A 27,304-nucleotide genomic window follows, 5' to 3' on the forward strand; every position below is an offset into this window, starting at 1 on the left:
CTGCGCGCGCATCTTTTTTTTGACATGCGCACGCGCATCTTTTTTTGATCTGCGCGCGCATCTTTTTTTGATCTGCGCGCGCATCTTTTTTTGGACATGCGCACGCGCATCTTTTTTTGGACATGCGCGCAGGTCAAAAAAAAGATGCGCGTGCGCATGTCCAAAAAAAAGATGCGCGCGCAGATCCCAAAAAAAGATGCGCGTGCGCATATCAAAAAAAAGATGCGCGCGCAGGTCCAAAAAAAACATTTGTGCGCAGGTCCAATTTTTTTTTTTTAATTATTTTTTTAATTTATAAAAAAAAAATTATATGATTTTTTTTTCATAATTTTTTTTTTATATAATTTTTTTTTATATAATTTTTTTTCCAGATTTTTTTAATATCTTTTTTTAAATCTGTTTTTATATATATTTATATATATTTTTATAATTATTATTTTTTAATTATTTAATAATAGGTAAGACCGCACGGGGATGGATAATGAGCGTTGTTTAAGATGAAATTACAATGCCAAATATGGCAGACACCTTCAGATATATGAGAGACCCCCTCAGTTTTTTGACTTTGTTGCCTTTTTGGGAGCTTGGTTCCCTCTGGCTCCCACGTAATTCGATTTATACATTTCAGAGCTGCCAACTTGCACGGTGCACCGTGTGACACACGTTTTTGCCTGCTTACACACGCCACACATCCAATTTCTCACGGCCAAAAAAACAAAAAACACGCGTCCCCCCCCCCCCCCTCCTCCCCCTCAATCCCGATCGTCGGTCCGTCCGTCCCCCCCCGTCAACAATCACGATCGCCCCCCCCCCCCCCCCCCCCCCACAGTCAACATTTAAGCCCAGTTCAGACCAAAGATTCGCGACGCAACTGCTTGCAACTCGCAACTCCTTGCGACGAGACGGGCTGAGACGTTCTAAAAACGGGGCAGTTCACACTGCTGCACCGGGCGGCGACGGCAGGTGGTCTCCCTAGCAACTGTGAACGCTCTGGCACAGCTGAGAGCCGCATCAGCATCACTTACATCCTGCTAAAAAGTAACCTAACTTAGGTTTGCGATTAGTTTTATTTTGGTTGAGAGTAGGCTAGAGTTGCTGTGTTTCGCCATTCTCCACTACTTCTGCATTGTAGTAATTCGCTGGAGCTTAGTTTGTTTAGATCCCGCTAGTTGGATACATTGCATTCTTTCGTAGTGGCGACTTCTCGACTGCAAGGGAAGCTCGGCTTCCCCTAAAATTCCCCGAAAATTAAATGGTCAGATATATACTGTTGTGTTAACATTTCATTGATTAAAAATGCGTTAGAACACGTCCATCTCGAAGACGAGTTCGTTCAGAATCAGCTGCTTATCGCAGGTCGACTGACTCGATGTCCTTCTCATACACTTACGTGTTTAATTTGCGTGTTTAGACAGATGGGCGTGCACACACACGCGCACCAAGCATCACCCGCATTCATTCATTATTTTAAACACTCACTCGCGGTAAAACTATGTTTTCTCACGATCAAATACTCATCAATCCTAAAAGTAATGGGCTTGTACACGATGTCTTTGTCAAGAACATACGTGTTTGCTGTACGGTGTTTGCAGATGCATTGATTTAAAAGTAGGCCTACAATATATCAGCTGTTCTTTCCCAAATCATTTAACCAATCATTTATTTTACCCTAAAACTAGATTTTGTTTTGGAAGCCTGGAATATACTTTCTCGAAATATTATTGTTATTATTATTATTTTTAACGCATGGCATAGCTTACTATACTTCATTCATGTTCATTCATGCAGCCCTATGGAAAAAAAATGTTTCCACAATCCACACGCTATTTCTATGCAGTTTCACACGTATGCATAATCTTTGACATCATAATATTTAACATGCAAGTGTAGTGGTGCCTGGTTGCTGCGGGGGAAAATCAGCTTTGCGCCGGGTGCAAACTAGCAACGACACATGCGTCGGTGTTGAGTCAATTGCGCCGGGCGCAAGATAGGGCCCTTCTTCTGTTTGGCGCACATGGCTAATTTGCATACGCGCACAGGACTGTCGGAATGGGAACATGTCGGACTGGCAGCATTACGGGGGCGCGATTACGGGCTGGCGGAGTTACATTAAAAAAACGCGTTCAAGTAAAAATAAATAAGAAAAGCGGAATCAATTTGTGGCGCTCGTTGTTCAATCTGTGGCGCCGCGCCACACATTGGCCTATGTGTGGAAAACACTGCATGTGGTCATGCATCTGTCTCAGCGGAGACTGCAAACGCGCTGTCAAAAATCAACTCGTTAAGTCAAAATGCGCTGGCTCTTAAAGGGGATGGGAGATGCCACTCTCAATGGTTTATTGCATGTTACGCCCAAAACACACCTACGGGTTTCAGCCCAACCCATTTTAGATTTGCGCCGGGCGCAAAGCTCATTTATCTCGCCGTCATAATAGCAACAGCGCCATAGAACCGCCCACAAAGTACTTTGACTGCGCCTTGACTAAGTATGCTATAGGCCTACTGCATAAGAAAAATTTAGATCGATATTGCACAACAATCGGGAGATGGGGACCCCCCCGAATATTGAAGGGTATTTCGCACACTGATTTGAACTAATACATTTTCTATTTTTGAATCATTGTGTTTTGGATTTCAACTCAATCGTTCTCATTCAAGATACATACATTTAGAAATATAAAAATAAACCAGATATAAATACTGGTATTAACATGCAATTATGTTTAACCAACATGGTTAAATTCATCCTTCATAACATTTAAGAATTAGTGCTGTTGCACAAATATAATTTTATTTTCAAGTCCAAAAACAAAGTAAATGAAAAATAACAGATCAAATATTTTACCTGAAATGAAAGAGATGGAACACTAACAATGCTTAAGACCGTAAGCAATTCTGCTTCGCTTAAGTGTTCATTTTTTACTTTTACATTAACACTGAATACTTACGCCGCCAACTAGAAAAGGAATATTACAAATCCAAAAAAAGAATCCATGCCAGACGCAACAGTTAACGGACACTAAAATGTGCCATGCGTTTGGTCGTTGTTGCCGTGGTTATCCACCGTCTGATTATTTTCAAATATGGCCTCCGGGATACACAGGCTGTCATCAAACAGCAGGTCCTGCCAGTAGGGACTAACCTTTTCCTTAGCGCCCGTTGTGATTGGACTACCACTGACACCACTCTGCTGGACTGGAGCGTCAAACAAAGGCTCCCACCTTCCCGACGCCGGCGCTGACCCTGCGACCGCCACGGTGGCGTTCTCTCTCTCCAGCGCTGCCGACGGCTCGTGAGGCAGATGTAGCCCCTGTGTGGTTGTGACATCACTAATAGCGGGGGGCAGGCTGAAGCTAAGCACGATGGTCTGATCCTGGTGGTCCCAGACCGCGTCCAGGTTCACCGCCGTCGTCATCGCGAGCTCCCCTGATCTTTGATCGGTCCCGTTGGGGCCGGCGGAGTCCATGATCTGCAACGTCACAACGTGATTGACTGCGGACTCGCCCCCCGCGGCGGCGCCGGTGGGGCCTGGCAGGACGGCGCTCTGGCTGATGTCCGTTGATGATGTCATGGCGTTAAGGGCAGGGCTGGGGCAGGAGGTGCTGGAGAAGGTGGGGCTAGGGAAGGCTGGACTAGAGAATGCTCGCGGAGGGGGGGCCATCCAGTTGTTTTCTACATATTGGAAGGAGGAGGAGGAGGATGAGGAGGGGGCAGAGAAGGAGGCGAAGGCCTGCTCCTGACACAGAGGCAGCATCTGTCCACGAGGGACCGACGACTTGTCCAGCAGTATTGGCAAGACAACGGGGTCAGTGGTAGGAGGTGGGGGTGAGGACCGCTCGGCAAAGAGAAGGCTGGTGGTCTGATCGTCGGGATGGTCGGTGGACACACTCAGCAGGGGCTGGATGTTCCTCCAGAGGGCAGCATCTGAGAATACCATCAAGTAAGATCAAAAGTTCTTTATTAATCCCAGAAGGGAAACATGGACGTCACTCAAGGCAGAAAGTACAGGCGGCAATAAAAACAATTACATTGATTTTTCTTTGAAATAACGAGATGCAAGAGCTACTGAATACAAAACATATGCAAAGAATAAAGTATATATATAATACAATAAGTTGTAGAAATACAATGGAAACGCAGAGACATAAAAGTAGGGGCACTTTAATAAGAAAAGGTAATTTATTGTACGGTCAGGGGTCTTCTGGGCAGATGGCTTGGACCTCTGTGTCGTGTTCTTCCTCAGACAGCTTGTCTTTCTAGGGTCATGGGACGAGAACGTACGTGTAAAGCATTGTCGTTTCATCAGCCAGAAGGACCTTGTTACATTGCCTTTGTAACCTCTGACCTTCTCTTTGATGAATTCTCTGTCTTTTTCCATGAGCCCTTCATGTTCTGCTCTACCGTTTTATTAACCTGGAGACAAAACACAAGCAGCTTCTTATGCTGAACATGCAGATCACAGACTTAGGCAGAACACAGACAGACAGACAGACAGACAGACTGACGGACCAGACAGACTGACGGACCAGACAGTCAGACAGAGGAGACAGACAGACAGGGTATCTACTGTGGTGAGGAGGTCCGGGGGCAGGTTGGTTTTTATGTAGCCGATGTATCTCGCAGTGAGCTCAAGGGTGGTCGCCGTGTCCAGTGGACCCTCGACAAATGGCAGGAGATCACACAGGTTCTGACAGGAGGTCCTGATGTGGAGCCTGGTAACCAACGGTAACACACACACACACACTTGCACCTTGCTGTCCCCGAATAAGGTATCTATGGCGATAGCAATAGATGACAGATATAAGTTGGCTTCCCCCCACCTTCTCTTCTGCTCTTTGCGTGAATGAAGAGACGCCTGCAGCTCACTGCTCTCTTGAAGGTCTTCGCCATCCTCTTCCTCCTCTTCTCTGGCGCTAGAAGACAATGCTCATCATATCAGAATACAATCCAGGCTGTTATCTCATCTAGGGTTTAAACTATAGCACGAATGGTCAGGGTAGACTGTGCAGTAGATTATATGACGTTCAAGGCTAATTTCAATTTTGGACCAATCAGAGGCTGTAAACAAGACTCAATTATATAATTATTTCTAATAAATCAATACATACACTCTTTTATGGATTAAAAAAAGGGAGAATTAGAGGAAGTGGAGTTCATCAGATATTGAATGTGTTAGATAATCGTTGTTGTGGAATAGATGTATAGCCTAATATGATTGAATCTATAAAGTATAAAGTACCACAGTTGGTCGTCAATAGATATAATCGATACACAGCAAAGGTCATTCATACATTGCTGTAGCTGTAGCCTACTGAGTACATGAGAAAAGTGATCCAAGGGATATACAACAGTAAATGTTTAGTTATTTCGGTTGTTAATACTCCACCAAGCCGATTACAAATATCTTTGATTCGATTAGGCCTGGTATGTGTTAGATTAGAGATAACTATTTTTCTGATGAACAGACTTTGCGTTGGATTAGGCTTAACATAATATATTTTTTTGTATATAAATAGATTGAAATGCTGTCATTTAACGTAGGACATTGGCTTAATGTTCATGGTGTGCGTGTGAATTCACAAGCCCCAATGGCTTATGTTACAATTCCAGCTACACGTGGTTCTATGTGTCACCCTATAGATGTACATTATGTGCACGTGTAACGCTGTGGATCTAAAGTGCATGTTTGTGATGCCGTTATGTTGAGGCATAACGACACGTGCACATTACCCTCGGCTCGCTCTCCTCGGCATATTTAAGTGATGTTTATTAGCTCTCGTGCAGAATGGTGTTCTGCGGGTTAGCACGCGGTCCCCGGGGTCTCCTCGTGGAGTTACGCGAGGTTAATTAATTAATTAACTAACGACCACGTTTCTTCTCGACGCCTAGAAAAATATCCTACAAAAACCTTTATGTTTGAGAAGCGTCGAAAAACACTCGATATTAGGCCTAATCGAGAATTTCTCAAGAGTTTTAAACGACACAAACACACGTGATTTGTTTGACGCCAATAATGTGAACGCGCATCCAATCAACCTTTTTTTCTATTGCGCGTACGGGACCGGGGTAGATGTGGGGGTGCGCGCTGGGGAGTCTCTCCCAGCCACGCGCAGAAGCGTGCTCATCTACTGCAGAGCGGAGAGACAGCCGGTGCTACTACTACCGGCCAACAAAGAGACACACACCGGCTCCTAGTGATCCGTTGAATACATGACAAAGTGACGAGGAACGCGGTGCAGGATTTCTACGTGACATTGCTTCTTTGCTCGGATCTTTAGGTAAGAATAATAATAAGAAAATCTTATTCCAGAAAATACATTTGATATTTATAGATAATGTATCACCTTGTATGCAGTTCGTTGGCCTGTGGGTGTCCCATTAGGCCTAGGGTAATGTAACTATATTGCACATAGGCTGGTTGAATTTGGAAATGGAGGATAATTAAATGCGGTGAATCGATACATTAGACTGGGGTGATGGAGCATGGGATGGGCGTGGCATGTCACCTATTCTCTTCACACAATATCTGCATGCGTCCAGCCGTCCACACAATGCGCCTATAACGCGCCTATTCGGAAACATCATTTATTCATAAAGCGGTTTGTTTTGGTTAGGTTTGAAGCCGTTTTAGGCGTACTGCTATCGTGTTGCCATGGAGCTCGAGCACTTCGACGAGCGGGACAAGGCGCAGAGGTCCACCCGGAGGGGTTCGCGGGGCACCGGGCTCCCCAGTCCCACGCACAGCGCGCACTGCAGCCTGTACCGGACCCGCACCCTGCGCACGCTCAGTTCAGAGAAGAAGGCCAAGAAGGTCCGCTTCTACCGCAACGGGGACCGCTACTTCAACGGGATCGTTTACGCCATCTCGCAGGAGCGGTTCGGCTCGCTGGACGCCCTTCTGGCCGACCTGACCCGAGCTCTGTCCGACAACGTGAACCTGCCCCAGGGTGTGCGGACCATCTACTCCATAGACGGGACGGCGAAAGTCACAAGCATGGAACAGTTGGTCGAGGGTGAGCATTGCATTGAGCAAGGTTCCTCTCCTCGAATTACATTATGCCCCCAAATGGTACTTGATTACGCGATGTAGCACTTTTAACCAATAGTGTATTGACACCCTCACAGAATAACAGAATACCACCTCACTGTAACACATAATACTGGGGGAAATGTATGTTTATAAAAAAAAAAGGCCCCAAAACGTATTTCATTAGAAAAATTGCTCATACGGCCTGATTTAGTTGGAATGGCAATTCCTTTTCTGGGGGGCGTTGTGCCACCCAGGGCCCCCTTTAGACACGCCCCTTGGTTTGGCCATGCAATAGATTTCCATACGTGTCTTACTGAAGGTACAGTCTGGAGGTCAGTCAAAGCTTCCCTCATTCCGTCAAAGCAGTGTGTGAACCTCTTCCCCCTCGCCCCTCGTCCGTCCCCCCCCCTTGCAGGGGAGAGCTACGTGTGTGGCTCCATCGAGCCCTACAAGCTGGTCGACTACACCAAGAACGTCAACCCCAACTGGTCGGTGGGCGCAAAGACCGCCGCCTCCGCCCGCTCCCCGGCGCCGCTGTGCAGCAGCGTCGCCAAGCTGGGTCCGGCCCCCGAGAGCCGGGACTACATCCGGCCCAAGCTGGTGACCATCGTCCGCAGCGGGGTGAAGCCGCGCAAGGCGGTGCGCATCCTGCTCAACAAGAAGACGGCCCACTCCTTCGACCAGGTGATGACCGACATCACCGACGCCGTCAAGCTGGACTCGGGCGTCGTCAAGAAGCTGTACACCGTCGACGGGAAAGTGGTAGGTCGTCGGTTCGACCCCCTCCCCCCCCCCCCGGCGCCTTGTGTTGGGTTTCTTTCAACTTACAGGGTCTTATAGGGCCATCTGATGCAGGAACTGTAAGCCGTAGCCCTTGTCGCAGGTTTGATTCCCACCGGCAGTCTTAAGCCACAAAGCAAACGCGGGGCAAGGATTTCGGTTCATATTTGTGCCGCAGCCAAAAACCGACACGCAGAGTGCTAATATAGTGGGGCCGTATAGACTGAAGTCCACTTAGGACGTTTGGACACGCAAAACATTTTTTTGCATCTCAACCGACTGCTTTGGCCTTTACGTGACATGTCATTTCCTCTGTTCTTCATCAGCCCACTATCTTGTCTCTCTTCACCGTCCTGTCCATAAAATGCACATCAATCTGGGTCAAATAGGGGCCCTGTTTCACAACCAGGTATGAGGGGGTTTAGCTATTCCAAACGACTTCTAAACCGATCCACTATCAACTGGTAGGCGGATGTATCCATCCTGGATCTGCACATTTGTACCAATAGGGGCCTTTTAAACGAGAGGGTTCCTGGGGGGGCCTGAAGAGGTCATGGGTTTGATGCTGAACTTACTCATCTCATGGGACAGCCAGGAAGAGTTTGAATTCAGTTATTCACCTCAATGGCCTGTTTCCTTATTCACTGTAGGTCGCTTAACGGTTATGTGGAGACAAATTACGGTTGGAAACTCATCCCTCTGACTGATGTCACCGTGTGGGTTTGAGCCAAGCCACTCTGGAAAATGATTTGTCCTCTTTTGTGCAGCGTCATCTATCTCGGTTCATCCAATGTATTGATTTTCCCCCTGAGCACTTTCCTAAAACCCTGCTTCCACTGGGCCCAGCTAGTTACTACGGTGTGCCTACTGTCCACGGTGCACCTGCTGTCCACCGCGCACGCCCCTCTCCACTTCCTTTAATGTAATCGTTCCTCACTTTTGCTGAAAAGTGAAGGTGTGACCCCCGATTGTGTGAAAGTCACAGAAGAAGGGGCTTAGGTAAGTGCTGGCTGTTCCGAAGAGATCTGGGAGTGATCCAGTTTCATCAGCAGAAAGCCCCAGAGGACACAGTGGAGAATGAGGGTGTATGAAGGGTGGAGGTATATGGAGACATATGCGGGACACCTTGTGTGTGTGTGTGTGTGTGTGTGTGTGTGTGTGTGTGTGTGTGTGTGTGTGTGTGTGTGTGCTAAAGTTTGTGAATGAGGAAAGTGACAGAGAGGGCCTTTTTATCAGGTTACCCATTTTCATTCAGGTTGGCATTATTGTGTGGGATCTGGTTGGTTTCCATGGTGATAGGGGAGGGTCCTGCTGTCCGGAGGTGGTTGCTAGGGAACAGGCTCTGCGGCAGAGCAGTGCAGTTATAATAGGGTGTGTGTGTGTAAGGTGTGTGTGTGTGTGTGTGTAGTGAGTAATGGAGGGGTGTATGTGTGTCTCTCCTTCGTTCCCACGTGGAGACCAGGAATACATTCATGGCTTCTGGGTTGCTGCAGTAGTAGTTTACCTGGTGCTTGATTGACTCATGGTAAATGTAGTTCTTAAAGCATCCATTGCAGTAAGATTGGGATAATCGTCCGGAAATGACACATTTTACAAAGATGTAACAATTTAACCATATTCGTCCTTTTTCAGCAGTACATTTGGTACATTACATTATTTTTAAGCTATTGCAAGCTAAGTCAATTTATCGAAATAATGGTCTGTATATAAAGATAAAATATATACTTAAAAGGTGTAATATGTAATTTATGCCTCTAGGGGCCTCTTAATCAAAATTAAAGAGACATAATGACGTTATGAGGTCTGCTGTTGGAAGAAATCATATTCACAGATCAGTTGACCTATTAACCTCTCAGTTTTGTAGGAGACACGGCTCTGGAACTAAATGTCACCTTTCTGCTGGAGCAGACGCCCCACTAGAATGGACACCATGAGACTACATTATCTGTCAGCACTACTATATTATGATTGTGCTTTTTCCGGACAGGATGTTTTGAACTTGTATATTTTTATCCGAATATTTTCAAATTATTTAGTTAAAACATCCCTGACTGCAGTAATGCTAAAATGGAATGTATTAGAGTCTGCATCCAACTAGCAGAATGTACAGGTTATATTAGCATTATGTAGCAGTGATGAGTGTATATCTAGGGAGACGTTAAGCCTTGCGAGAGTGACTCAATTTGTCTTCTAATAAACCCAGCTGGTATGTCTAAAACTGTACATTACAGACCACAATCACAGCATGTTTCTAGCCTATGAAAGATTGCAAAGCTTTACAGGCAACGCCTCAAATTCTGGCACACACACACAGATGCACACCGGCAGCTTTCGGGACTAGTTGGATGCCTTGCTCAACAGAAGGATGGGAATGAACCAGCAACCTTGCAGTTTCCAGACCACTTGTCTACTGAGCTATTGTCACCTGCCTGAATTTCCTCCTCCTGGATGGTCATTGAAACCGGCAGATCTAACTCAGACACCTGCCTTCTCACCACATCTCCCTGGGTCTCTACATCACTGATGGACGGAGCAGACAATTTAGTTTCCATTTAAAAATAATCATGGTGGATAAATGTATTAAATCTTATTTAAGCAAAACATCCGTATACATAAGGGATGGTACACACATACGCACTCCTATCATATGAACTCCTGTCTGTGTCTGACAGATAAGAATAAAAGTGTTCTTTTCTTTTCGGATTTCTATAAATATAACAGGAGGCGTTGGTTGCTAGGGATGACTAAGACAGGATCTTCTCTGAATCTAACACTGTATATATTTGTAGAGTCATAACAAAATATGTTATGACATGAGCAAACAAATACTTACATTAATGATTTAGCTAAAGCTTTTAGCCAAAGTGATTTTCTAGGCGAGAAACAATCAAAGCAGAACAGATACCATAGCTGTAAGATTCAGAAAATAGGGTTGATGATGGTGTGACCTGATGATCAGCTGGTTCAATAACATCCCTCAAGGCCCCCAAACCCCCCACCGCCAGGACTCTTGGACCATGGGGGTTGAATAATGGTATATGGCCGTCGTATATCTCTGTTACCTGCAGACTGCAGAGCTAGAGAGCAGACAAGATGGCATCCTTTATCATGAACTTTTACTTACAACCCATCCCAGGAGAGCGCCTGTATATTACACTCACATTATGTTATTTAGGCTTTATCCAAAGCTCACTAGTACATGAGGCTGAGAGCAACCAAAGCCAACAATGGAAATCGGAGTAGCTACAAGGGAAAGTGCTAGCGAATTAATTTAAGTAAAGACTACAGAGTAGCACTAAAATTACAGTTAGCAACCGTAAACTTGTGGTCACAATTAATACGGCGATACATAAGTTTGATGTACTGCTACTGTGTTGCTGTGCCGATAAATTTGTGCTGCATCATAAATTCTGCTTGTGTCTGGTCGTCATGGCAACGCATGTGTGCTTGCCTCTCCCCTGGGAAATGTGTCTGTGTCAACCCCCACCCAGACACACTGCTCACTCTTGCTTGTATTATATCTGTATTGTTGTATGAGAGAGAGAAGAAAATCTGTCAGTGTTTGAGTCACTATAAAATATTATTATATATTTCATTGGATCTTTCATTTGCTGTATTTAAATGCAGTCAGATAAAGTATTTTATAGTTTGTCGTTTTAACATGTGCCCCATAGATCAGAAGAGATGTCTGTGTGCAAAACTATTTGGCAACGAATGCAGATGTATTGAGAAAGTGATGGAGCGCTTAAAATGCCTCTGGCCATTAGGTTACGGATAGTTTACTGTACGTCAATACAGAATCTCTACTCCCCGAACAACAGGAGGGGAATGTGAGGTCATTTCCTCTAGTGCACTGAAGCCCTTCAATTAAATCTGTTTGAGAAGGTCAGGGAACCTTCTGCTTTATTTATTAATGAGGCATCAGAACCAGACAGGCTCTTAAGCTTTAGTGAATAGCTATCACCTCGTTTCTATCGGCTATCACCCCGTTTCTGACTTTTTACTTTATATTTATTTTATTTTATGACCAGAATTTCAAATCAACCAAATGGCCTACAGCACTGACACAGGAATTTAAGTTTGTTCTGCTTCTAGGTTGCCTAATGGCTTCTGTCAACGCTGTCCAGATATTACAATTTCGATTTTATACTATACTTTCACTTGTAAGTCGCTTTGGATAAAGGCATCTGATGAATGAACCAAATGGTAATCTATGGTCATATTTCAGGGGGTGAGGAAATGACAAACCCTCTCCAAGGCCTGATTATTTGCATTATTTCTCACTAATTAGAAATTTCATTTTGCAATTGACCATCTAGTTATTTAGCAGATGCTTTTATCCAAAATGACTTACAGTGGATTTGAGATGCATGCCATTGCTTTGGATAAAAGCATCTGCTAAATAAATAAACAGTACATCTTTTAAGATGCTGCACTGAAGAGCAACAAGGAGACTGAAACGCCATCAACTAATTAAAATCTCACCTCACAGTCTTTTATCTTTGAGAGACTTGAAGTAAACAGGAGCTGTGATATTGTCTCTCTCTGTCCTCCAGGGGAGCTCTGATATGTAGGTCTCTCTCTGTCCTCCAGGGGAGCTCTGATATGTAGGTCTCTCTCTGTCCTCCAGGGGAGCTCTGATATGTAGGTCTCTCTCTGTCCTCCAGGTGAGCTCTGATATGTAGGCCTCTCTCAGCTCTGATATGTAGGCCTCTCTCTGACGTTCAGGTGAGCTGTCTCCAGGATTTCTTCGGGGACGAAGATATCTTCATCGCCTGCGGACCGGAGAAGTTTCGTTACCAGGATGATCTCCTGCTGGAGCACAGTGGTGCGTGGCACACCGGAAACACACTCACCCCACTTGGGGTCATCTGATATGTATGGAGTCACAGTGGGCATTCCATTTTTTTTATTCAAATAATATTTAAAAGGTAGTTGGTGTTGCTGAGGTAGCTGAAGGTGTTGTGAAGGTCTGTTGTATACATACAGACTGCCTACGGACTTGGAGCTGCGAGCCAAGCTTAGAGCAACATGTATAGGTTCAGTGAGACATTGATGTTACAGGCATGTGGATTGGGTTCAAACGATGTGTGTGGAAGCAAACGCAAAACAATGCATTTGGGTTGCAGATGTATAAAACGTGAAGCGTGCATGTGCTGTCTGAGACATTGCTATTGCAGGCAGATGTTGATGTTGTGATGTTGTGATGTTGTGATTACGTGTAGCCAACCGCTCGTGTGTTTAACCTTCTCTGTTGCAGAGTGCAGGGTGGCCAAGTCCTCATCATATGGTCGGATCTCTCCCCTACTGGGTCGAAGCTTGCCCAGAGGTGGGGTCACATCCCTCCGAAGCAGATCCCCCTCCTCCATCAGCTCTGGTGTGTGTGTGTGTGTGTGTGTGTGTGTGTGTGTGTGTGTGTGTGTGTGTGTGTGTGTGTGTTTGTGTTTGTGTTCGGTGTGTGTGTGTGTCTGAAGGGCTAGACTGAAACATTCCATTCATGATTCTATTAATTCGAAGGAAAAACAACATGAGGAAAAACAACAGATTTCATGTATCTAAGATTAACGCTAGACTATGATTGTCTCCTTAGCAAACGGGACAGCAGGAAGCCAGCTGTCAACGCCAAGATCAGTGAAGTCTCCAAGTCCGTCTCCAACCAGCCCTGCTAGCCTACGACGACGACGGGTACCACACACACACACACACACACACACACACACACACACACACACACACACACACACACACACACACACACACACACACACACACCCCAAACATATTACTCCACACATAGATTAAGGCCCCTATTTGTATATCCAGCATGCATCTGGGTGGAGACTCCCACTTGCGAGGTCACTTTAGGGTAGATTTTTTTAAGGGTTTGTAATTGCTAATCAACATCGTATGTATTGTCAATACAAATCATATATTTAACAAGTAAAACAATTTTTATGATTTTAATTTAGGCTTAATTTATTTTCAGATTCATGAGAACAGCATTGTATTGTTCAAATATTATATTATATATTGTTCTTATAACATCATCACTTACAATAGATATGTAGGAAATGATGTAAATACATAGCCCACATTATCACTGCACGCAACACAGTGTGTTTGTGTGTATTGCAATGAATTGTGTGTGTGTGTGTGTGTGTGTGTGTGTGTGTGTGTGTGTGTGTGTGTGTGTGTGTGTGTGTGTGTGTGTGTGTGTGTGTGTGTGTGTGTGTGTGTGTGTGTGTGTGTGTGTGTGTGTGTGACAGAGCTCTCAGCAAAGTGGCTCCTCCCTCTCTCTGGCCTCTACCAGGGTGTGTGACTCCCTGGACGACTGGGACACCCCCCAAAGTGATGGTACACACATACACACTCCTATCAAATGAACACATACTCCAGTCTTGAGTCTGACAGCTGGAGGGGGAGGAGTCTAACTCTCTCTCTTACAGCTGATGGGGCAGATGGCTCCGCCAACATCCCTCCCTCCATGGCTGAGCGCTACAGAGTTGGCCGGACACTGGGGGGCGGGGCTTTTGCTGTAGTCAAGGAGTGCGTGGAGAGGTCTACAGGCAGAGAGTTCGCCCTCAAGGTCGTCAACAAAGACAAGTGTATAGGGAAGGTGAGAAGAAACTGTCTGTCTGTTCTTCTGTCTTATCTATCCACGTCTATTTTTCTCTCCCTCACTTCCTCTATCTCTCTCTCTCTCTCCCTCTCTATTACTCTCTCTATTTTGCTATTTCTCTCCCTCTCTCCATCTCTCTCCCTCACTATTTCTCTATAAATCTTCCATCAGTGTTTCTCTTTGACTGTTTCACAATGTGTACTTGCTATTGGTTTCCATGAACAATACACTGTGTACACGACTGAACTGTTTGCACCATTCATTGATTTAATGTGAGTTGAATAAATAGGGTCAAAGTAAATTGAGTTAAGTGTTTTGTGACGGTTCTACCAACAGGAACACATGGTCCAGAGTGAGCTGTCCATCATGCGGAGGATCAAACATCCCAACATCGTCCTGCTCATCGAGGAGATGGACACCCCAAACGAACTCTATCTCGTCATGGAGCTAGTTAAGGTAGTGTAGCTTCACACTAGCCTTACAGTTAGTCAAGGTAGTAGCCCCACAGTTAGTGAAGTTAGCATAGCTTCAGAGGCTAGTCTCAAAGTTAGTCACAGTAGCACAGTAGCACAGTAGCATAGCTTCTGGTTAGCCTCATAGCTAGCAAAGCTAGTCAAGCAAAGCACAGGGTTCAGGCTAGTCAAACAGCTAGTGAATGTAGAGTTCCTTCATGCTAGTCTCACAGCTAGTCAAGGTAACTGAGCTTTAAGCTAGTCGTATAGCTAGTGAAGCTAGTGTAAGTTAAGGCTATAGTCTCATAACTAGTAAAGCTAGCTAGCAAGCTAGCGGGCCATTCTAGTCTATGTCCATTCTGTGTTTGATCCCCCAATGTCAACAGTCTACCTTTAGGCATTCATGAGTCATATACCTAACCCTTACCTGCCACCTTAATGACGTGTAACCGACATTGATTTTACGTGGCTTTGGCAAAAAGAGTATATGGCTAAATGATGGTTTGGCATGCTGTTTCCATTCTGTCCACAGGGGGGCGACCTGTTCGACGCCGTCTCCTCCTCTAGTAAGTACACGGAGCGAGACGCCGCCTGCATGCTGTTCAACCTGGCCAGCGCCATCAAGTACCTCCACGGCCTCAACATCGTCCACCGCGACATCAAACCGGAGAACCTGCTGGTCAGTACAATCCGTCGGGCCTCCGAAGGAGAACAACCTGCACCACGCTCATCCTTTTATTTGCCCAGGGAGATGGTCCCCCCCCCCCCCTTTAGTTCAGACAGAAGTCCAGCTGACCTCGTCCAGTTTGTTATCAACAGGATGTCAAGCTACGGATATAATGTACATTCATATCTCATGAATAATTGAATGGGGCAGTCAGATAGTCTACTAATTGCATTCGTTAATAATTAAGGAATGCAATTCCCCCCCCGCCCCCGCCTCCTCCAGGTATACGAGCACCTGGACAGCAGCCGCTCTCTGAAGCTGGGGGACTTCGGCCTGGCTACCATGGTGACCGGCCCGCTGTACGCCGTCTGCGGCACGCCCACCTACGTGGCACCGGAGGTCCTCGATGAGACCGGGTAGGTCCTGTTGGTCGTACCCCTGCAACCCGTACCGGGTCCCAGCGGAACGCCTGCGCCTTAAAGGGCCCCTACTTTAACACCAGGTGGCACGCAGGTTAGAGATTCCAATAGCAATTTAGCGCACCTTCACTTCCTAAATCTATATTCCCCAAATGTTCTCTTGATAGCCATTTTATCCAGTGAGTGACAAGCTAGATAATTAGCCTAAGTAGCTTCAGACCAAGGACACAGTGGTGTATTCTACACAGGTAGGGCTTTTAGATTAGTCACATGAAGCAAGTCTGAAGGACATGATTGGCCCTGGTCAGCATCTGTCGATGTCCAATTTCCACACTGCTTGACCACTTACTGCTCATCGCCTCAAGTGTAAAGTGAACCAATACTTTTGGAAATCAGGAAGAAATGCTATTTAGAATGAAGGTCCCCCCTACCCTGGAAAGCCAGAGTTTTCGCGAGAGCACAATTTGAATTTGCTCAGCGAGTCACTCTGGGAACGAGCAATATACTCACTCCCCAATTCCCCTGGCCCAGAACATTAACCAATCACATCGGTGTATCTGATATAGGCAGTTCAAAAGCGTTGCTGTTTTATCGTCTGGATACGGCAAGTTGTAGAGTCGTATCTATTGGTTAGCTCCGCTGGTCTTGATACGTCACCCCTTGTATTCTTCTGATTGGTCGTAGTGTTATCCAATTGCGTGCAGTGATATTTTCAAATGCATGCTTGGTGCCGCCCCTCGAGTTGGGCCATTTTCATCGTTGCCAGACCCTACAGCTTTCTAGATGTGGGTCTGGATTTCCAGGCTAGGTCCCCCCATTGGTGACATCAATCTTATTGGTGGTCTGGGCCCTGCCCACTTAGCCCTGGTGAACCAATCACTGATCTTGATATCTGTGTTGCGTAGTTACGGCCTGGAGGTGGACGTGTGGGCTGCTGGGGTCGTAGCATACATCCTGCTGTGTGGCTTCCCTCCCTTCCAAGGGTACGTAGTCATCTTGATGAAATATCTCATGATTCATTGTTTGTATGATGGTCGAGCTTGAGCATCATCTGGTGGCCACCAATGGTACAACACACAAATGGAACCTAGCAGACTCATCTTAATGACATACTTGTACAGCAAATTTGAAAAATTACTTGACACACATTCACGTTATAATGGGAACCAATGGAATTATATGAAGATGTATGTATTGTGTTATTCGGAGCCATGGTAACCGCTGTCTGTGGCCGTTAAAGGAGCGGGGACAACCAGGAGGTTCTGTTTGAGCAGATTCAGAGCGGCCATCTTGAATTCCCCTCTCCCTTCTGGGACGATGTCTCGGATGCTGCCATGGTAACGACCACTCCTCCTGCTGTGTTTTTTTTTTAAAACATCATGAATATTAATCAATTATTGTTTTTTATTGTGTTTACCACTTAACATTGATCGCATAAGCAGTGTCAGATTTCTGTCCCATGTTGTCTTGAAACTGGCTTCCTCCCTTTCCTTACTAATCTACCTCAAATGTCTTTAATGTTTACACTCCATTTTTTTGAATTCACAGTTTGGAATTCTGACATTGCTTTAGATCTGTTCCTTACTGGGATTTATCCATTTGGTACTAATAAGTACAATCTTATCTAATCTCCTTCCCTCCCAGGATCTGGTTGGTGGGATGCTGGAGAGGGGGCGGGGCCAGAGGTTCACACCCATGCAGGTGCTAGAACACCACTGGGTCAAGGTGAGGGGTGTGTGTGTGTGTGTGTGTGTGTGTGTGTGTGTGTGTGTGTGTGTGGGTGTGTGTGTGTGTTCCTATTCTATTTTAAAATGTATCAAATCCATACACAGAACACTAGTATGTTTTTCAGGACGAACGCTTGCCAGAGAATGAGCAGCACCTCTCCATCGCCGGGAAGATCAGGAAGCATTTCAACACAAGGACCAGAACAACAAGCACCTCCGCCGGAGTGGCCGTGATCACCGTTAGTACACACACCTCCTCACCATGTACCATTCTGTTTGTTATCACAGGGGGTCTGCTCTTTCACTCCTACAGGATTAGTAATGTTGCTATATGACAAGAGTCTAATATACGTTCCTAGTCTACTATAGCATTAATAATGAGGCTTAATGATTACAGTATAATATTAGCTCCTATGCCACCACAATATTTATAATGACGCTAAACTAGGATGGCACAATATACCTCGATGACAGGGTTGAGCCAAAGGATCTTATGTGTATCTTACTGTCCTCCGCTGCCCCGCCCACCAGAGCACCCCATTGGACAAGGAGAAGCAGGGCATACGGCGGAGACGCGGGTCTCAGGACACCAGGCGGGCGGGGTCACGGGGGCCGGCCAACCAGCTGCCGCGCGCCGAGTCAGAGGACCACCCTCCCTGCGCCGTGGACACCACCGCCTCCCTCTTCTAGGATCCCCCCCCCCCTCCCTTCTAGAATGCAATGGTACCCCCCACCTCACCCTTCTTCTAGACACCCCCGCCCAACTTGAACCCCCACTTCCACCACCACCTCCTAGACCCCCCCCCCCCCCCCCCCCAAGCAAGACCCCCCCTTATGGTACAGAATGCCCCCGCCTCCCATCTTCTAGAAATCCCATCTCCCTCCTTCCACGGTAGCCCAGCCGCCCTCCTCCAGAACCAACAGTATCCCCCCCCCCCCTCTCCTGGACATACTTCTGGCTGTCCTGGGACATTATATGTTTAAGTGTTGGAAGGACAAACTCTGGGCTGTGGTGATGTAATGGACGGTCACGGGTCACCATCTCGCTGGACCCTGCTGTGCTGGGATGTTTGGTTACCATGGTCACAAAGCTGTCCTTGCCTGTTGTTCAATGTTTACTCTGCACAACACTGAGGTGAAACTGGAGTCAGTACAAGTGTGACATATTTCTGAGCTGTATTTCTTATAATTTTTTACAAAGCATGCAGTGGTCCAACGTAGTGGACCACCCACCCCCAGTGGTGAAAACTGAGAAGGCGCATGTCGAAGAGTCAAGTCGTGACTACTTTTATTGTGAAAGATTGTCCTAATTCTCTTATTAACTAACTCCGGTTTGTACAGTTTCTACAGTAAGCATTATAAGATGGCACTTGACTTCTGATCCAACTTTACTCTGGTTTGGTTATCAAGTGGATTAAGCCCATGTCTAGTATTAAGTGTGAGTGGTACATGATGGCAGGGTTCCAGATGAATGTTCTAGGTGTGTAGTTGACAGTGCTGCATGTCTAAAGGCCTTATCTTTACGTTATCTATACCTTGGCACAAGAGTAAAGATAGAGTATGGATCACTTATATAGAGTGTAAGTGCAATTAGGCGCATTACCCGTTAAGCACAATGTCAAAAGCCTGGAGTAATGAGTCGTCAACTTTGCTCTCAAATAGTTGTGGCATTAAAGATGAAACCAAACACTAACAGCATACTGCAGGAACAGCCCCCGGCTGACATTTTGAGCCATAAAGGAACATTGGCTATGTAGTTAGGTGTGTGGATAGATATAGTTTGGTTTCTCTTTGAATGAAAGGGCAGATCCAGTAAGAGCTGCTGAGGACTTATTGAACACAGGAACTCTGTTAAAATGGTGGTGGATGCAACAAAGTGCTTCCAGTACTAAAGCTGATTGTATCAACTAACATAGGTGATATCTTCCTATGGTGTGAGTGTGTGTCATTGTGAAAAACAAACCCATGGAACCAGTCTGAATATTCATGGCTGTGAATGTCCCAGGCTGTAATCTGCATGTGTGATTACGGGATTTACAAAGCCACCGTAAGAAGCTTTTTGGTGATTGTTATATTTAAGTTTGGTAGAAAGTGGCATTTTATTAATATGCTGTTGCCATAAAGGATTGGGTCTGATGCCTCTGGGTATCCCATGGACCTGCCTGTTATCTAGTGTCAGCGACCCTGGTACGTTGAGAGGGTAACCCTGAGTATGGTAGGGCTTTGTGATTGGTCAAGAGTTAAATGAAGAGTGGGAGAGATGGAAAGGGATGGTTTTGTATGATCTGTTTGCAAGGGTGAGTTAAAATAAATGTGTTTTGGACCCTCACCTCTGTATTCTGCTTTAGTCCATAACTTACACCTTACACTGCTATTTGTGTGCCATGCACTCATGTCTCCACCTGTGAACTTGACCTTCAGATTAATGAAGGATGGCATAGTTCTGGCCTCATGCAAGGATCATTTTTTTCAGACTAATCAAATAATTATCCAAAGGGTATGAAAATATTTCCACATCTGGCACCCTCTTGCCTTTTAGGCAGCATTCATATTTCCACTATGACAGTTGTATGTACCTAAGTTTGGCCTACGATATGAATAATCCATAACATGAAGGCAGCACTTTGACTTTGTCTATCTGCTATGGTCTTAAGTATTGTAAGTATAAAGTAAGTATAAATTGTTAAAAGAAGCGAAACAAGTGAAACTCAAATCTTTTTAACGATGATTGTATTGGCCTGTGTTGGGAGCTATTCAGGTTAAGAGGTGTGCTAACAGCTAAGCTAATTGAATGTCAGACTAGACAAGCCTCATCACTGGTCTGTAGCATATAGATAACCTGTTATGCATCGTTCAATGTGTCCTTCATATAAAATACATTCAGATACTAGTGTCACGTAGTCAAACATAATTCAGTTATTGTAAACAACCACGGATTGTCAAACCCTCAAATAAAAAGAAAATTGCATACTGAAGTTGTGACTTGGAAATTTGTTTCACAAAACCAATTGTGATGTATTGGAGGGTTGGTTTGAATGCTATCCGCTCAGACTATCTGATAAGTCAGTGCTGCCAACTCGCATTGAGCAAGTGACTCACTCAAATGTAGTAGCGATGAGGGAATTTCTGAAGAGTTTAAGGCTTTATTATACCTGAATTGAGTTTTGATCGTAATGTTTCGAGGCTGTTACCACCTTTTTCAAGTGATCTGATTTGCTCCATTGGTCCAATTTTTTGTATTGATTTAACTAGTTGGTCATATGTGAGGTGACTTGAACCTGTACCTACAGAGTGTTAACCAACAGCCCTTACCGCTGCAGAATCGTGAAGCCTGTGATACATTTCTCTGAGGTTATACTTGACTTTACAAATCACATTATATAGAAATAAGAGATTTCCCTTGAAGTAAAACTTTTGTGGGTAAACCCTTCTTATAGGCCGTATATGCAGGGACTCAAACCTGTGGCTGCAGAACCACTGCACCATCACGACACTGTGAAAAATCATCTCAAAGGTTATACTTGACTTTATAACTCACATGATATAGAAATAAGAGTCTTCCATCAACAGTACATCAACAGGACTTTAACCTTGGTCTCCAGGGGGTTAGCTCACAGCTCCCTCCACTTCCCCAAAGAGATTAATGTTGTCCGATGCTATATATGACAGATGACAAGTACAATAGCATTACGTTTAAAACTAGCATCATGGTTTTAGCAGCAGGAATTGAATCCTGGTCTCCAGTGGGCCATGCAGAGTGCACTTCACTGCACCACTGACACACAATGACAATGAACAATAATCATTAATCAATGTACCCCTTCGGATGTCCCCCCCTGGTGCTACTTAACCTTTGAAATAACTATATTGGGAGTGCGACAGGGACCTGTTTGTTGTTCCCGGTTACCACGGCAACTCATCTCGTTGTGACCCCATGGATGTATTGTGAGTGAGTAGGTGGATGTCACACACACACACACAACCAGAGCACAACCAGAATACACATACATATTGGTATGTATATGTTTGTGTGTGTGTAAGAGCAAAGCATCTCTACTGGGAAAACCATTCATCATCACGATTATCATCACGATTATCTTCATCGAAAATCAGTACAGAGAGTGTGTATAAGGGATTACTTTAACATCTAATTATTAAAATATGCTATGTTAAAAACACTTTAAAGTCTGCGCAGAGGTACCACAGGATGAACAAGAGCATGATGGAGCTACTGCAGGGGCCTAAGAGGAAGCTTTCAGAAGCTCTGCTAAGACTTCAGTGACCTGGGTGAGTTCCACCTTCCCTCTGCTCTGGTTCGTCAGTAGGGGGCCCTACCATCACCACACACACACACACACACACACACACACACACACACACACACACACACACACACACACACACACACACACACACACACACACACACACACACACACACACACACACACTACACACACACACACACACACACACACACACACACACACACACACACACACTACACACACAAACTGAATTCATTGTTATGAATTTCCATACTTTTTTGACAGTTGTCAGACATTGTCATCTACTTTTCTTCCCCCCAAAGAATGTATTTAAATGATTAATCCTGTCTTCATATGAGCTTGCGTTTCACCAGGAGTCCACCAGGTGGCGCTGGTAACACACATTGAGAAGGCGTGGGCCGTGTGCTATGACAGCATGCTGTGATGTGATGTGAAGGATTTATACGAGTGAGAGTGAGAGAGAAGTAAGCGAGGGGAGAAAAGTGAGCAAGAGGGGGTAAGCAAGATAATATATCGTGTGTGTGGTTGTATCGTGTGTGTGTGTGTGTGTGTGTGTGTGTGTGTGTGTGTGTGTGTGTGTGTGTGTGTGTGTGTGTGTGTGTGTGTGTGTGTGTGTGTGTGTGTGCGCGCGCGCGCGCGTGCGTGCGTGCGTGCGTGCGTGTGTGTGTGTGTATGAAACAAGAAATACAGTAACGTATAAGCCTAACATTGTGTTTTTAGGTCAAATATTGACGGTGCTGTCCAAAATGGTTCGCTTTTTTGATAGCTACCTTTGGCTACAGCGGGTGGAATTCCCATGCTCTGGCCTCAACAGTAGTCAATGACACAAATTGAAAATATACAAAACAGGTTTAATATTAAACTGTGTATTCTGAAAAAAGTATAAATGAAAGTATAAACGAAAATCTGTTTACGGTAAAAAGAAATTGACCAAGTTGCGAAGTCTGAAGTAGTTGAGAACGTGTCAGAGAACGGGCGGACGGCTTCGCCGTAGGCCTACTCCCATTGACTTCCATTCTAAAAATAATATTTTTAAAGGTGAATATCTTAAAAAGTTTTTTTTTTTTTTTTTTTTAATAGATTAGATTCCAAGCTGAAATTAACATTTCAAAGTGGAATGGAGTCTCTAGGTGAGAAATTGTGGAAGGAGTAGGGTCCCAAAATGTGTAGAGAATAAGAAAGAAAGAAAGAATAAAGGATTCTAAAGAATAACAATAATTGAGCGCTGCTTGCCACCTAATAACAAACATTACATAGAAATAAGCGTCTTGAACTGGGATCCCCAGAGTGGTAACCAATAAAGCGACACTATCCGCTTAACGTCTGCCTTGATCTGTTCAGAGCTTTTACTTGACTTTTACTTGAATTAACGTGCCATCCGCTGTGCGAGAGAGGCCTGCAGCCTTCTGGTCGGAGGTTATACTTGGCATAAAAATTCATGTGTCATCATAAGATTTCCAAAACTACATCATGGCCTCATGGAGACTGCCTCACCAGGACTCGAACCCTGGTCTCAAGACCTGCTAATCAAACGCTCTATTCATTGCACCACCGAGAGATCTGTTTATATCAGGTCGGTGGTAATATTAAATTACCCAAAAAAAGGCCCAAAAAAATCTCTAGCTGAAATCACATTCCAAGGTTTTCTGAAATGTTAGCAGCCCTGATAGGTCGAGGTGAGATGATATACCAAGCTGCCCATTGGTGCCCATGAGAGATCCTTATTATGATAGGGCCTACTATTTTATCATTTATATAATTCCATCACATACTTGGAATGGCTAATAACATTGTATATATATATATATATATATATATATATATACCCTGTAGAGCAGAAATGATTCCACCCCAAACTGAATATTCCCTCTACCCTGGAAATCCAAAGTTCTCGCGAAAGCACAATTTGAATATGCTCAGCGTGTCACTCTGGGAACGAGCAATATACTCACTCCCAATATTTTAAAATGCATGCTTGGTTCCGTCCCTCGAGTGGGGCCATTTTCATTACTTGTTGCCAGACCCTACAGCTTTCTAGATGTGGGTCTGGATTTCAAGGCCCATGCGTGTTCCTGTTGTACTAAAAATGGATGCTAGATGGCAGTGTAACACAGTCTAAAACCTTTGTTCTAACTCCAACAAGATATACAAGTCTACCGGACACAAACGTATTAACCATCTTTACCTATTTCTTCTACTTACCCATATCCAACCTGATACCTTAACTTTACTTTCTTGAACCTAATGCTTAACCATAACCATCTCTAACCTAATACCTAAACTTAATCATTCTACATACATCATTTATTCATCACTATTTTATTATAAAACCAAAGTAAATTTCATTTCACAATATAGATAAAAGACACTTTCCATTTTTAGAGGCAACATAAGCAAAACAATATGGTTTTAATCAATAATAACTCAACCAAAAAAATATCCTGCTTCATAAAATGTAAATATAAACCAACATGAATCTGTAACAAAATATGCAATAATTATTTCTTAAAATGCAGGCATAATGCATTATTTAAGAAAAAGAAAAACATATTGCACTTAAAGAATATTACAAACGAAACAATTTGCATATTCAGAACATTATAGGAATGTTTTGTTCATTTGCACGTGATAAACGACCGTTATTATATTTAATCATAAGTCAGTCATAAGAATGGACAAGGACACGCAAGGCCAGGAAATGTGTGAAAATGATGTACTGTAGACTTCGAAAACATACGTTCTGTTACTGTACATGATGAGATTTTGTCTGGTTCAGTTATAGAAAATATATTTCTTACTGAATTAAAACTTTGTGTCTCACACAACAGATGCAGTTTAGTTTAAACAATTCAGATGTTTCCTTCTGAATCAAAAACACAACACTTTTAAGAGACCCTTTAAATAAAAAGTTTTAAAGTTTTTAGTGGAATTCTTACCTCCTTTGTCAAAATGGTAGCTTTTTGTGACATACTTTTAAAACGGTCATGAAACAAAATAAACACATTATGAATTAGTTTATAAGTAACTATCAAATCTGTTTCATATTTAGTGTGTAATGATTCAGGTTTTGTGTTCAATTAACATTAGCTTTCTTTTTACATCAATTATTTCTTTATGTTCCTTTATCTGTCTGTTCCTTATCTGTCTCAAATTATATTATTATTTAAGTAGGTAATTTGAGACAGATAAGTTTTGTTTTGCCTTATGATTCATCCTCACAAGAAACATATCCTCACAACCTACTTTCAAACAGTCCGGAAATTTAGATTAATCAATTTACGTTTTCCGCCATAAATCTCCAGCTCGATTATAACAAGCGACAAATGGACACATTCTCGTACAGTAAATAGTCAACGTTTTTAGATAAGACAAATATAAAAAAATTGCTACATCATTTAATTTATGTATTATCTGAAGAAGACAATTTAACAGTTGTCTTTTTACCACATATGAAACTGTCCATATGTACATGTTTTTCTCTTAAAATGTTTTCCAAGTAAGCTATGCTGTTGACATACAAATGTTGTATAAACGTCCTAAACAGATGTTTTGATTGATCTTGTGTTCACAGCTTGAAATAAGAACCAAGGTTGTATAAAAACATTATGTTTATGTTTAGTTGTTGTTAAATCAATACATTTTATCATGTGCAAACTTTTATTCACTTATGAAGCTCAGGCAATCCTAGATCCCAACTAACAACCTGCCTGACTTGGCCCTTGGCCTGCACTGGTAGAAGTTTCAGAGATACAATCTCCAGGGACAAATATCAGACTCATCAGACAAACCAGATCCACAGTCTTCAGGGCTTCATTTTGTAGTATCCTGCTGACCTTTGCTACCTGGTGCGTATTTCTTCTCCAGGTAAGTCAAGGTAGTTCCACTTGGGCAGGTAAGGTGATGTATCTCTACCTGGCCAGGTAAGGTAAGGTGTTTCTGCCTGGCAAGGAGTGGTTAGCTCTCTACCTGTACAGGTGTGTTCAGATGTTTCTACCTATTCTCCAGGTGAAGTAAAGAGGTAGGAGTTTCTACCTATGCAGGCAAGGTTCTTTGTTTTCCACTTCTCCTCCAGGTAAGGCTAGGGGTTTCTACCTGTACATGTGAGTTCAGGTGAATTCAAGTGATTTTACCTAACAGGCCAGTTCCCTCCTTTACAGCTAGGGGTTTCTACCTGTACAGGTATGCGTCTTGGTTTTTACCTGTACAGATGAGTTAAGGTGTTACCCCCTCTCTTCCAGCTAGGAGTTTCTACCTGTACAAACATGTCTGGGTTTCTACCTGTACAGGTATTTGTCTGGGTTTCTACCAGTACAGGTGAGTTCAGGCGTTTCTTCCCTGCAAGGTGTAGTTGGCTCCCTGCCTGGCGAGGTGATGTTCGGGGCTTCTACCTTTCCCGGTGAGCGTAGGTGTTCAGGAGTTCACCTCTCCAGGTGTGGTTAGCTCTCTACCAGGCGAGGTGAGATTGGGTGTTCCTCACCTAGAGCCCAGCCTCAGTAGCGGCTGTGTTGCTCACAGTGCCAGCGGTTGAAATCGATGTTGAACGCCACGATGCTGCCAGACGCCATGCCGGTCACCAGTGTCCTGGAAACAACATAAGACATAGGAGAACATTGAACAACCATTTATAAAACTCTGTTTATATATCTGAAGCAGCGCTGTCTAGTCGTGTGTATATATATATATATATATATATATATATATATATATATATATAGGACATATATACATATGATTTACTTATTCATGAAGTGCTTTTAAGCACTACAGCAGTTAAAGAATGTACATGTTATTCCTCTGGTTCACACACACCGACGATCACCCGGGAAGGAAGGAAGTCTGTGTTACACCGCTTTAAACCACCATTTCCATGATTAAGAAAATCCTTTATTAAACTGTTGACAGGACCCTGCTCAGTTCTGCTCGGAGTGCGTGTGTCTGTGGATAGACGGCTCTCTGTGCCTGTTACGGAGCGTTTCCGTGCATAAGATCAGTTTAGTAAAAAAAGGTCAAGAGCAGCGAGGTCAAGGCGCGCCACGGCGGAGACTAATTATCCAGCGCCGGTGACCAGCTGAAGAGCTCCATTCAACGCCAGGCCGTCCAGCGAGTGCTTCCTATTGGCTCCCGTGCGCCCAGCTGGCCCTTCCCATTGGTCCTCCCCGCACCCAGGAGCGTCTGGGGGCCCCAGCAGGAGCAGCTGATTTCACAGGGTCGCCTTAAACTGCTACACCCTGGGGGCCAAGCGTGGGGAACAATGAACAGAGAGGCAGCAGAAAGACCCTCTGTCCCTCTCGGACCAGGACCACGGCCCTCGCTTCTGGGGCC

General features: G+C 44.3%; 4 protein-coding genes across 4 annotated transcripts in view; 2 read left to right on the forward strand and 2 right to left on the reverse strand.

The window, feature by feature from the left end:
- Window positions 1-3,019: 3,019 nt before the first annotated feature.
- Window positions 3,020-5,753, reverse strand: LOC311341552 (uncharacterized protein; the record flags this gene model as incomplete). The annotated part of the gene is made up of 6 exons (XM_084466379.1): window positions 3,020-3,924; window positions 4,189-4,256; window positions 4,346-4,413; window positions 4,568-4,712; window positions 4,821-4,913; window positions 5,731-5,753. 6 exons carry the CDS (start codon window positions 5,751-5,753, stop codon window positions 3,020-3,022), a joined length of 1,302 nt encoding a protein of 433 aa, XP_084322505.1.
- An 899-nt stretch (window positions 5,754-6,652) lies between these two features.
- dclk1b (doublecortin-like kinase 1b) lies at window positions 6,653-14,193 on the forward strand (the record flags this gene model as incomplete). Its single annotated transcript, XM_084467148.1, has 6 exons — window positions 6,653-7,013; window positions 7,446-7,792; window positions 12,539-12,638; window positions 13,071-13,187; window positions 13,401-13,495; window positions 14,077-14,193. The coding sequence occupies 6 exons, from the start codon at window positions 6,653-6,655 to the stop codon at window positions 14,191-14,193; spliced, it is 1,137 nt and encodes a 378-aa protein (XP_084323274.1).
- A 101-nt stretch (window positions 14,194-14,294) lies between these two features.
- LOC311341553 (serine/threonine-protein kinase DCLK1-like) lies at window positions 14,295-18,384 on the forward strand (the record flags this gene model as incomplete). The annotated part of the gene is made up of 9 exons (XM_084466380.1): window positions 14,295-14,426; window positions 14,766-14,885; window positions 15,414-15,560; window positions 15,831-15,964; window positions 16,873-16,950; window positions 17,208-17,304; window positions 17,612-17,692; window positions 17,820-17,933; window positions 18,226-18,384. 9 exons carry the CDS (start codon window positions 14,295-14,297, stop codon window positions 18,382-18,384), a joined length of 1,062 nt encoding a protein of 353 aa, XP_084322506.1.
- Window positions 18,385-26,472: 8,088 nt separating this feature from the next.
- The window catches only part of nbeab (neurobeachin b), a gene marked incomplete at both ends in the record, with an annotated part of 188,805 nt that continues 187,973 nt past the window's right edge, over window positions 26,473-27,304 (reverse strand). The window contains one exon of the mRNA XM_084466381.1: window positions 26,473-26,563. Within this exon, the coding sequence (XP_084322507.1) occupies window positions 26,473-26,563 (91 nt within the window). The remainder of the gene's footprint in view (window positions 26,564-27,304) is intronic.

Source organism: Micromesistius poutassou, assembly GCF_964030765.1.
Source record: "Micromesistius poutassou genome assembly, chromosome: 4".
NCBI classification, from domain to species: domain Eukaryota; kingdom Metazoa; phylum Chordata; class Actinopteri; order Gadiformes; family Gadidae; genus Micromesistius; species Micromesistius poutassou.